Source organism: Mandrillus leucophaeus, unplaced genomic scaffold (genome assembly GCF_000951045.1).
Source record: "Mandrillus leucophaeus isolate KB7577 unplaced genomic scaffold, Mleu.le_1.0 Scaffold721, whole genome shotgun sequence".
Taxonomy (NCBI): Eukaryota; Metazoa; Chordata; class Mammalia; order Primates; family Cercopithecidae; genus Mandrillus; species Mandrillus leucophaeus.
In genome coordinates, this window is record NW_012107820.1 from 214,081 (window position 1) to 227,055 (window position 12,975).

The 12,975-nt window shown below is 40.1% G+C and overlaps 1 protein-coding gene across 4 annotated transcripts in view; it reads right to left on the reverse strand.

Moving 5' to 3' along the window:
• LIPA (lipase A, lysosomal acid, cholesterol esterase) overlaps window positions 1–12,975 on the reverse strand; it is a 118,698-nt gene that overhangs the window by 22,256 nt on the left and 83,467 nt on the right. For 3 of the 4 annotated variants that reach the window (XM_011965357.1, XM_011965358.1, XM_011965359.1), the window contains exon 3: window positions 11,688–11,805. The exons of the other annotated variant lie outside the window; for it this stretch is intronic. In XM_011965357.1, the coding sequence (XP_011820747.1) occupies window positions 11,688–11,805 (118 nt within the window). The remainder of the gene's footprint in view (window positions 1–11,687; window positions 11,806–12,975) is intronic. 4 annotated transcript variants of the gene reach the window in all.

Here is a 12,975-nt window from a genome sequence, read left to right on the forward strand (position 1 = left end):
GGAAGAAGAAGGCTAGAACACCACTCAGGAAGGCCCAGAAGAAGGAGAAAGTTACTTGGCCAGAGGCACAAATATTTGACCTGGATTCTAAGTAAGAGACAGATGTTTCCACAAAGGGTTCTAGAGAAAACATAGGAGCCAGATGAATAGAGAGCTGACACCGCACCCAGGCCTTGGCCAGGTGGGACCAGTGTGCACACGAAAGGCTCCCTGCCTGATTCTGATGCGCAGCCAGGCTGGGGAACAACTAGGAAAAGTCCAGTGCCTTGTCTGACCTGGGAACACAGGGAACAGGAAGGACTTCATGGGATGCACATCCTTCCAGGCTGGGCCAGTTTCCTTTCATCCGAGAACAAAAAAGTCTCTTCTGAGGAGGGAGATACAGAGGACACAACTTACTGAGCTTCCAGAGATGGCGGTTCCATTAGGCATCATGGATCCTCAACAAAGAAAATAGTACCAAATCTTAGCGTGGAAAACCTTTAAAAATGGCTGCTAAACTGCTTGCCCCTTCCCTCTGGCACCGGGTGAATACAAAAGGGAATGATATTGACTGGACGCTGGAAGCAGGCCCAGCCAACTGTCTGCCAGCTTCTCTCACCTGCTCCCAGCAGGCGGAAGAAAGGAAGGTACAACGTGGTTCTTTCCCATCCCACCACCAAACAAGGATTTAAGGATTTACTGGCAAAGGATGTTTCTCTCTGGGAAGGTAAAACCTATTGCCGCTCACATCTTCCAGGGAACTATTTCAGATTTCACTTCACCTTGCTGAGAATAGCTGATTGAAATGATAGCTAGTGCCGATTGCACGCTTACATGCTGTAGGTACTGAACTGAAAATCCTTTGAAGTTGGCACTACTGCCATTGAACAGAACAGGGAATTGTGGCAGAGAAGTCAAGTAACTTGCCTAAGGCTGAACGAGAGCTAGGAAGCGGGGGAGTTGGAATCTAACAAGGAGTGTCTGACACCACAGGCCATGCTTTTCACCGCTTTGCTAGGGACAGAAGGTTAACAAGACAGAAGTCTCTAGAACACACTGAGGGCTTCTGGCTGAAGGCAGGAAGCTATTTTTGAGAGGATATGGACAAAGTGCTTGAAGAAAGTAATCTCTAGTAGATGGAGGGGATAGGAAATGAAAGGAGAGGCACCCACTCAGCCTCACCTGCTCCGGCAGCTGCTCCAAGGCCCAAGCTGCTCAATGCACTCAGGCACCCTGAAACCCTGTTTGTCTGAGTGACAAACCAGCATGACAGATCAAGGGCTGCCTTCCCCAGCTGTGCCCTACGGGTGGCTCTAGGAGGGCTGGGGATTAAGGGAAAAGACTAAAGGACCATTTCTCAGCCTGGAGATGGCAAGTGAGTTCATCATGGCTCTATAGGACAAAACTGACAAAGAAGCAGCCCAGTGCCAGCCCACCACGACGCTGCCTTCCCAGTGTGGGTGGAAGCCAGGAGGGGATTACTCAGGCTCCGAAACTGAATGTGCTGAGCCCACAGTTCCGCAGGAGGAAGATGACCGGGTGGGTGGGGAAGTTCCTCCTGCCTCCCAAGGCACTGGCCTTCTCTGCCAGGATGCTGAGTCCGGACAGGACCCTGTCACACTCCAAAACACATGTGAGAAACCAGCTGAGGTCCAGGGCAGAACCAAAACAGAGAACAAGGAGGAGGTCACACACCGGGGCATTAGCATGAAGCAGACCTCAGTTCTTACTGCTACAAAATTTCGTAGGATTTGCTCAACTCTCTCTGAAGTATAGGTGTTCTTTTCTAAAGTGAGAATGATGAAGTAGTTAATACATAGTAGAGCTGAATAAATAATGGTCCCTGATAGTAACATAATAAATCTATACAGTTGGTCCTTAAACAATACAGGTTTGAACTGCACAGGTCCACTCATACATGAATTTTTTTTCAATAAACATTGAAAAATTTGTTGGAGATTTGCAACAATTTGAGAAAAACAGACCAACTCTAGTCTAGAAATAATAACAAGTTACTAAAAGTTTAGGTATGTCATGAATGTATAAAATATATTTAGATATTGGCCTATTTTTTATTTATTACCATAAATATACACGAAGTATAAAAAGTTAACATTTTCAAAACTTAGACACACACTTACAGACCATACGTGGTGCCATTGACAGTTAAGAGAAATGTAAACAAATGTAAAGATGCGGTATTAAATCATAACTGCATAAAATTAACTAGAATATATTGTGTACTACTGTAATAATTTTGTAGCCATCTCCTGTTGCTCTTGTGGTGAGTGTTGTAAATATCTGCTTAAATTTCCCGTGACACTAATCATCTCCACGTGAGCAGTTCGTCTCTCCAGTAAATGCATATTGCAGTAAACAGTGATCTCTTGCAGTTCTCATATGTTTTTCATCATGTTTAGTGCAATATCATAAACCTTGAGTAACACCATGGGACCCATACAAAGAACTAATAGTGATCTGGGAGTGCTCCCAAAAAGCAGAGAAAAATCCAGACGAGAAAAAGTTGGATTGCTTGATATGTGTCATAGATTAAGGTCTGCAGCTTCAATTATCTTCATTTCAAGATAAATGACATATAACGACAACTGTTAAAAAAAAAAAAGGGAAATAAAGTTTGTGAAGCCATTTGTCATTGTAGCTATGACAGCAAGTGCCAAAACCTTGCACTTTTTCTGAAATACCTTTGATCTCATATTGAAAATGCAGCTTTGATGTGGGTGCGGAATTGCCCTAATATGATTCTAGACTCTTATATTCAAGATAAAGCAAGAATAGATTCTAGACTCTAAGAGTCAAGAAAAAGCAAAGTCATTATGTGACAAAGAAAAAAGAAGGCGAAGAATCTAAAGTTGGAGAATTTAATGCCAATAAAAGATGTTTTGATAATTTTACAAAGAGGTTTGTTTGGCTTTTAAAATGCCAAGACAGACCAGGCACAGTGGCTCATGTTTGTAATCCCAGCACTTTGGGAGGCCAAAGTGGGAGGATCTCTTGAGGCCAGGAGTTCGAAACCAGCCTGGAAAACACAGTGAGATCCCATCTCTATCAAAAATTGCTTTAAAAATTAGCCGAGTATGTTTGGCACGTGTTTGTAGTCCTAGTTACTTAGAAGGCTGAAGTAAGAAGATTGCTTGAGCCTAGGAGTTTGAGGTTACAGTGAGCTATAATGGTGCCACTGCACTCCAACTGGGTGACAGAGCAAGATGTCATCTCTAAAAAGCCAAAAATTAATTAATTTTAAGAATTAAAAATTTTAAAAACTTTAAAAATATGCTAAGATAACAGAAGCAGCAGCTTCTGCCAGCCAAGAGGCCACATATAAGTTCCTGGAGGAAAACGTGTCTGCCTGAACAGGTTTTTAATGCAGATGAAAGTGTTCCATTCTGAAAAAAAACAAATCCCACAAAGGACATTTATTAGTAAGGAAGAGAAGCAAGCACCAGGATTTAAGACAGGAAGGGATAGGCTAACTCTACTGTTCTGTGCAAATGCAGTAGGGTTGATGGTCAGGTCTGCCCTTATCTATAAATCTGCTAATCCCTGAGCCTTGAAGGGAAAATATAGACATCAGCTGTCAGTCTTTTGGCTGTACAATAAGAAGGTCTGGACAATGAGAACTATTTTTCCAGATTGGTTCCATTGATGCTTTTTTTCCTGAAGTCAGGAAGCACCTTGCCAGTAAGGGAATGTCTTTCAAGGTTCTTTTGATATTGGACAATGCCTCCGGCCACACAGAACCCCATGAATTCAATACCAAAGGCATCGAAGTGGTCTACTTGCCCCCAAACACATCTTTAATTCAGTCTCTAAATCAGGAGGTCATAAAGTCCTTTAAGGCTCATTACACACATACACTATGGAAACGATGGACAATGTTATGGAAGAGAATCCCAACAGAGAGAACATCATGAAGGTCTGGAAGAATTACACCACTGAAGATGCCACTGCTGTTACAGAAAAAGCTGTTAAAGTTATCAAGCCTGAAACAATAAATTCCTGCTGGAGAAAATTGTGTCCAGATGTTGTGCATGACTTCACAGAATCCATATCCACGACTTAGCCAATCAAGGAAATCAAGAAAAAGATTGTGGATATGACAAAAAGGTGGAGGGTGGGAGCAGGTAAAGAGTTTCAAGATATGCATCTTAAATAAAATCAAGAGCTAAAAGGCACACCAGAGGAATTTACAGAAGATAACTTGATGGAGATGAGTGCTTTCTAAAACAGCACCAGACTATGGGAAAGAAGACATGGGAGATACAGTACCAGAAAACAAACTGATATTAGACAATTCAGGAGAAGGGTGGCAACTGCAATTATTCAAGACTTCCTTTACAACACTGATGCTTCTACGACACAGGCACTGAAACTAAAGCGAATGATGGAAGAATTGCTATTCTATAGAAACATTTCTAGGGAAATGAAAAAAGGTCAGAAATTACAATGTATTTTTATGAAGTTACCCTGAATGTGCCTACTTCTCCTGTCTCCCCTTCCACTTCCTCCCCCTCTTCCACCTCTGCTATAGGACAGCAAGACCAGCTCTTCCTCTTCCTCCTCTTCCTTAGCCTGTTCCAACATGAGAATGAAGACCTTTATGATGATCCACTTCCACTTAATGAATAGTAAATACATTTTCTTTTCTTTATGATTTCCTTATAACATTTTCTTTCTCTAGTTTACTTATGGTAAGAATATAGTATATAATACATATAATATATAAAATATATGTTAATCGGCTATGTACATTATAGGTAAGCCCTCTGGTCAACTAGGTTATTAGTTAAATTTTGAGGAATGCAAAAGTTATATGCAGTTTTCAATAGCTCTGGAGGCCAGCACCCCTAACCCCCATGTTGTTAAAGAGTCAACTGTAAGTAATAAAATATTATTAGAACATAACCGCTATGAAGAAGGATAAAGTGAAGTGGTATTCTTTGGTCCAGGTAATATAATCATAGTAACAGCAAGAGTGTACTAAATGTTGACAATGTGTCAGGCACCATGCTAAGCACTTAAGCGCTTTACATGCATTATCTCAGATAAGTCACCTAACAGCTCTCTGAGTTGGTGTAGTAGGCAGAAGCAGGACATCCAGAAGATACAGGACCTCTAAGTCAGATACTTTCCATAGTGTGACTTTATCAGGGACATCATAGCTGTTCTGAGGCCTGAGAAGAGGACCAAGTGGGCAGGAACAGTCACGGGCTGTGTGACTCCCACCTTCACTACCCATCAGCTGCTTTATCTTGGGCAAGTTAATTAACCCCTATAAACCTTGGTTTCCTCATCTGTAAAACAGGAGGTAATAGGAGTTCTTACACCCTAGAATTGTATGAAAGTTCACCTGATGATTCACACAGAGCACAGCGCTTGACCAGTCCACAGGACGCATTCAGAGAGTCACAAGGCCTTTGCCACTGTGCAGTCCACGGCACTCACACTTCACTGTCACCCTGCTAGGGAGCAGGTGGCCTGCAAGAGTGAACACAACAAGAGCGCCCTGCATCACAGAGCAGGGAAGAAAACCGTTCCATGCCTCAGAATGCTGTTTTCCCCACCACTAGCAATAGTCACTCTGATCACCAGGCAACATGAAAGCAGTAATGTGGTCTGTCTTGTTCACTGCAGAACTTTCCAGGACATTGTCATAATTACAGTTTTCCATACACCCAGGATGGTGCTGGGCCATTTACATCATTCTTCCTCCTTTGGCGCCTCTGAGTCTTAGAGAGAATAAATCATTTGACCCAGGACACACAATTAGTATATGATGGAGCTGGGAATCAAACCCAGGTCATGTGACAAACGTGCCCATCATCTCCATGCCAAATTGCCTTTCTGTCTTCCCTGACCCTCTCTGTCACCACGGCCTGTCCTCAGACAGCTTTGCAGCACAGCAACTTGAGTTCCAGAGTTTCAGAGTTGACCGAATTTGGGGAAATTATCCAGCTCTCATCCAAAACGCTCCCTCAACAGAAGGAGCAGAGGGTCCACAGAAGAAGGCACTTTCAGGGGACGCAGGGCTAGAGATGACACAGTGCGTGTCACCTGACCCCCCAGACATAGTTCTATGACATTTCTTACTTTTCTTACTTCTGTCCACTGTAAACAAAGGCATCTTCCTCCTTTCCATACAATTTAGAATACATCCCTGTCATGGAGGGCTTAATCCTGAAGAAGTCAATATCAAAGACCACCATCAAATCCACGTTGATATTTCAAAATTAAAAACAGAGGCTGGGCACCATGGTTCATGTCTGTTATCCCAGCCCTTTGGGAGGCTGAGGGAGGATCATTTGAGGCTGCAGTAAGCTATGATCGTACCACTGCACTCTAGCCTGGGAGACAGGACGAGACTTTTAAAATATTTATTTATTCATTTAAATATTTTAGATAAATAAATGTCTTAAAAGAAACTGTATCACCTGCACTTATTATAATATATTTCACAGGCCTTATCAAATTTTCACAACAGTCTATGAAGGAGCCAGTATTATTCTTCCTGTTTAATAACTGAATAAGTCAAAACTTTGAGAGGTAAAGAAAATTGCCAAGTCACACAGCTAGTTAAATAGTAGAGCCAGAACTTACACCCATGACTGGTGGCTCTTCACATGTTCACCTTAATCACGAGGCAATACAGCTTCAAGTTTTACCCACCACAGGAAGCTTTCAAGTTGTGTTCGTGGACTCCTAGGAATCCAGGAGTAGGAAATCCTTAATGCAGTGTGGCCTTGAGCAGGGGACACTATTAAATTGCAGTGTCACAGGAGGGTTGCAGGAGCATACTTGGGTAGACTGCAGCCTGGAGTTAAAGCAATTTACCATTTAAAGAGAATCAGAAAAGTCTTCACCCCCACAGAGTCTGGTGGGGATGACAGAGGTCACACACATCATCATCTACATAATAATATATTGTTTATTGTCTTAATTGTAATGGAGAAAAACACAGAGAACTATGAGAATATGTAGCCAGGTGCCTGATCTGTTGTGAGAGGCTGAGGAAATCCTCCCTGAAGATGTGAAAATTAGGTTGAAGACAGAGGACAGGTCAGAGCGGTAACCAGGAGGAAGAGGAGGGAAGGGGACAGGGCAGAGTACTGTCTTCCTTTCCACTCGGCTCTCTGCTCTGATCCCATCCTGGGCCTATGAGACAAACTGTACGGCTGACCTCACTTATGCTGCTCCATTAGGCAAAGGTTCTGAATGCAATCCCCTACCCAACGCACCATCAGAGTGCTACATGAGCCTGAGTTCAGCCCAAGTCACCAAGCTCAGGCATTGATTAATGAACCCGCATCTGTTCGGCACCATCAGGGGTGGGGAATTACATCCCCGATCACCAAGGCCTATGTGTGGCCTGTTAGAGCACTGCAGTGATTCAAAAAATAGTTTCTTTAGAAGTGAAGGATTTTTCTATAAAGAAAGAAAAATCTAGAAATCAATCAGAATTCTAAAATAAACAATCAAAGCAAAATACAAGTTGATAGTCTCCTTCTAAAGACTTAACTCACAAGCCATGCTGTGAATTTTTCAGGTATGACTCTTAATATCTCAATGGGCAACCCCTGGGGAATCTTTGCTGAGGCCACAGTTGAAAAGCCTGTTTCTGGATGCTGAAGGCAGTCATTCCAGGCTTTCACAGTCTAGAGCGCCACTTCACCCACTTGGCAATCTGATGCGTAACTTTCAGATACAAATGTGCCACTCTTGGTGTTTTGATGATTGGCCAATACCCTAGTCAGGCAAGAAGTAAATCTGCCTTGTTGTTGCTGTTTTACGTATTTAATGCAAGACCAGTGTGTATTTCCTTATTTTAGTCAAATAAAATATATATTGTGCGTATCACGGGATCAATTGGTTAATATTTATTATGTAAGGCCACATTCTCCAGTTCAAAGATCACTGAATCTGTAGTTAGACAGGCCAGGCCATGACCCTCCGACCTGCGGCAAATTCCTTTCCCTATTTGAACCTGGCTATCTTATCCAACAAAATGAGGGTGTTAGTCTAGAACACAGGTTGCCAAAACCAAGAATTCTACCTTGGAACCTACCAGTGAAGTGTGTTAAAAAAAACAAAAATCCCTAGCCCAGGCAGGAATCTGAGATCCCTCTAGTGCTAACTCCCTATGACTTTCTGAAATAAGGCTGAGCAGATGAAAACAGAGCCACTTCCCTGTGAAGGATTAATTTCTGAATCTCAGTTCCCTTCAGGAGCAAAGGGTTGCTCAACACTTTCTAAGAAGGTTGCTTAATGATGGGAAACAACACGCACATACTGCACAAGTAGCCAAGGGCTACTACCATACAGAATGGAGGTGAAAAGCACAAATACCAGCTAGGACGGAATATTTAAGGAACAGCGTATATCTTCATTTCTGAGACTCCTGAAGCTTGCTGAATGGCAATTTCACATAATTATAGCTGAGTTTTAAGAAACTTAATCCTGCAAAACCATGTAGGATGAACGAGAACAGGAAGGCTGGCAGAGAAAAGAGCAGTTAGGTAAAGCTTTTAAGCAAATATGGGCAGAGAAGCCATGTGGCCAAGCCCTGTGTTAATACAAAAAAAAATCCGATCTCCAAGTGAGGCTACACAGTAAGTCAAAGAGGCCTACGGCAACAGGACTGAAAGATGCTCACCATTCAGCTGTAGACTCAGGTTCCACAAGGAATGTGGTACCAAAAAATGAATAATGTTTTAATATATTTTTTAACTACTTGGAAATAGTATGAATGTATAGCAGTATTTTTGTGTGTATTAAAAGCATTAATTTCTTAAACTATATAAGCAAACTGAATTTTCAAAATCCTGTTTGGAAATTATTTCTTTTTGTTAACATACGAGGAGCCTTGAAAAGGGAAATGGCTCAAGACTCTCTCAGCTGCTGCGCTTATTTCAGGCACCCAGTTAAGTGGTAACAAGAGCCTAGTGTAGGATGGTGATCAGGGAAACAGAAGAAAAATATGAACTGAAGCAATTTAATGTGGGTGGCCTAGAAAGGACCCGTGGTCAAGAATGATTCTGCAGATTCCAGGCTAGGTCATTAGGAGGATGCTGGTGCTATTAATAATAGAGGAGGAAGTCAGGAGGGGAAGTGGGACGCATGAGAAGAGGACGTGTTTCACTTTGGGTGTGAAAGGCCTTTTCCATTCTTTTTATCTATTTGTCTTTAAACAGCCGAAATAACACCAGTGGCAACAACCTCGCTCTTGAATACGAGTGGAGGACAGTAAAGAGCCTCTGTCCATGCTCTGTTTTAGACTGTGGAAATGCAAACCATCAGAAAAGTACCCATGCAGTTCTTAGGAAAATCACAATTCCTTTAGAGAACTGAGTTGTTCACCGTAGACTTCCTTGAAAACTCCCCATTGAGGTTAGCTCACAGCAGGTATGACATTCATATCAGTGATCCCCTACAGGGAGGGCCTCTTCAGAATACAGAAAGAACATAAGGATCAAATGCTATGAACAGATTTAGCTTAGAGTAAGTACTTTCGGTCTATATTCCCCCATTCTAAAGACCTAGACTCTCCACTCTCCCAATCCCCAACCCTCCTGCCAAAAATAAAATAAAGTATATATAATATATCCCACAGAGGTTTAAAAAAATGAAAAACAAAAGCACACAAGAAGTCAGGGGCAGACCCAGGTCTAGCACCAAGGTCCCATAAGTCTCCTTTCTATTACCTGGGAGCATATCAAGACTCATGCTCACTTTCTTCATATTCCAGGGCACTGCACCTTCCCCTCCAACAGTGTGATACACACAGGTAGAGCATGTGACTCTGAGTGTTTTAACCACTGTATGGAGAAAGAAGTCTGAAGGTGGATATAGGAGGAGAGCTCTCAGCATGTTTTATTGAAATTCTTACCATCGTTTAACAGTGATTCACTCATTACTAATTAATCAACTATAATTTTAAGAAAAATAATACAAAACATTTTTCTTTATATAGTGTCTGAAATCAGTATACAGAGGTTATTCTTTGGCAGAAAAAAGGAAGGAAACCAAGATTATATGCTTGCTCTAGCATAAAATATGTTTTGAGTGTTTTGAGCACAGGAAAAACTAAAAGCTCTCACTATAAATTATCACTCATTTTATAACATATGTAGAAAAAGGAAGCTTAATGGCATATATCTGTAAACCATAAAAATCTCAAAAGTTAGAAATCAAATTTCAAAAATAATGGTTGTCATGGCCACCTAAACATTATTAAAATCTTATTATAGCTAGAACACATGGAAGAAAAAAGTTAAATTAGGATAAATTAAGAAAAAACAAAGCAAATAATAATACAATGCTCACATTAACACAGAGGGTTTTTAAGTTTGCTTTGAATAACAATTTGGGCAGGAATTGAGGCAAAGATGGCTCTGCTGCCCTTATAACACTTAAGTTGAAGAACAGCTATCTAACTACCTTAATCTAAACCTTAATTTCCCCAAGAAAAGTCTCCAGAAACAAAAAAATGTTATAGAATAAGCTACATCTTACTTGAACCCGGGAGGTGGAGGTTGCAGTGAGCCAAGATTGCACCATTGCATTCCAGCCTGGGCAACAAGAGTGAAAATCTGTCTCAAAAAAATAAATAAATAAATAAGCTACATCTGGAGAGTTAATTGAATAAAGATTAGATCCTTCTTCTGATACCTGCTTAATAATTTCAATCAGTCTGTCTAGAAATTCCTTTATCTGCACTGCAAACTGCAGTTTTGCTTGAGTTATAAAGTGAGAGAAAAAAGATATACATATACATGTACATATATACTTTTTAAGCCAAAGCTACAAGAACTTTCATATATTCATAGTGATAGTTATCATCAGGACACGTGCACATGAAAATCAGCATGGCAATATATATCAAAATCACAAATGCATATATCCTGTGATCCAAAAATTCTATTTCTGGACATGTATTGTATACATAACCTTGCATACACAAAGGCTTATTTAGAGCAGCAATATTTGTTAACAGAAGACTGAAAATAGCACAAATGCTCATTAATAGGACACTTGGTAAATAAATCATGATACAGCCATATAGTGAAATACCATGCACCTCTGGAAGATGTGCTTTATGTGCTGTATGGAAAGATCTCCAAGACGCTAAGTAAAAAATTCAAAGAAGACAATAGTGCCATCTTTTGCATTAAAATGGAGGCAAGGAAAAAATAAGAATCTGTGTTTGTACTTGTTTCTGATGAGATTTTTGGAAATAAAAAGATTTTAAAATGAAGTTATTTTAGAAAGACACACAAAAAAGCAGCAAGTAGGGAGTGAGTGAGAATGGAGGCATTTTACTGTATGTCTTCTAATTCTCTGATTTTTAGATTATGTGAATTCAAAAAAATTAAATAATTTTTACATAGCAAAAGTCATCGACTTAATGCTCAAAACAGTTCATTAAACGAGATGCTTCCTTAAAAAAACAAAGCCACAGAGATTTCAGCATATCCTCAAATGAATCTGACCTTTGAACAAAAAATTGGATGACCCTTGTCCTTACTTCTTTAAAAGAAAATTATTTGTCTGTGCCTTGCAAAACTGCAACACAGCTAGTGCTCTGGTCTAAAAATAGTCCCATTTCAATGTTTTTAAGTTAAATCTGAACTTGGTTACTAACACAAAACCCAGCCAAATTCTGGCTTTTACTTTTAAGAGCGTTCTCATACCTTTGTCAGAATGGTTCTTCCTCCCATGAGGAATTCGGTTAAGGCACAGAATATATCCATCTTCTGTCTCAACCAGGTATTCCTCACTAGGGAATCCCCAGTAAGAGATAATTTCACTCTGTAGAGAAAAAGGACAATGGAAATTGGGTGGACAGAATCTGAAACAGTCTCCCACATTAACAAGTAAAGGAGCAGATAAACTATGTCCTCCAGGCTTTAAGAAAGCATTTGTCATTGAAATTTTAGCCTGCTAAATCTAGTGGCCCATCACAACAGTAAATCCTCCCTTGTTTCACGCTTGGGTTCTACCTACAGATGTTTGATTAAACTTCAGTTTCATCATTCTAGCATGTTTATACCAAATGTGTCTAACTTTACCACAGCTTGGGCCTCTTTGTTTCCATCCTGCCTACCAGGCACAAATAAATGCTCATTTCTTTCTTTTCTAAATATGCCAGCTAGAACTGTCAATGTATAAAACACTTCCTTTGTTTTGAGAGATCCCCTGCTGGCCAATAAAGCATAAAAAATATTAACCTGTTTTTATCAATGGACTAAAAAGATTACATAGAATGTCAAGGTGGGATGGAAGAAAAGTTGAACAAAATAGGGAATTATGGTCACATTCACTTCTCTACAGGAAAAGATTCATGGGACAATTGTTAATCAGGAGCTCAGTGGGATATGGATAATTCAAGTATCCAGAGGATTTAATGTAAATAAGTGCACATACCCTCTCTTATGTAAGTACTTGAAAGAATTTAATTTTATCATTCTTATTAAAAAAATTCTTTTAAAAGTTGGAAAAGTTGGGAGGCAAAAGAAAAGCTTTGACCTAAGAAGTAAAACTTAACTCTAAGACCCTGCTATCAGGTCATACTCTCCTGGCTCACTGTGAATTTCTCTCCGAGTCCCTAAGCTTGCCAGATTCTTCAGCTGGGTCACTGCAACGTCTATTTTAAAGTTGCTGTTTTCTTTAATAATTTGTACTTTTCTGATATTTCGTGCCTAAATGAAGTATTTCCAGAATTTGCTGTTTACTTAAGATTAATAACTTTCAGATGTTTTAATTAGTCGACTGGTTATTTTTGCATATTTGTTCTAACAAAATTTTACTTAGATACTTTGACTTCTGTATAGAAATATGTTCCCTGGACGTTCTTAATCACAATCTCTGTTCAATGTATTCTAAAACCATCACTCAACAGCGGTAAAGTTCTTGCAAAGTTTAAATACTTTTTTATAGTTTAAACAAACTTATTGAGACTTAAAAATGAAATGAATTAAT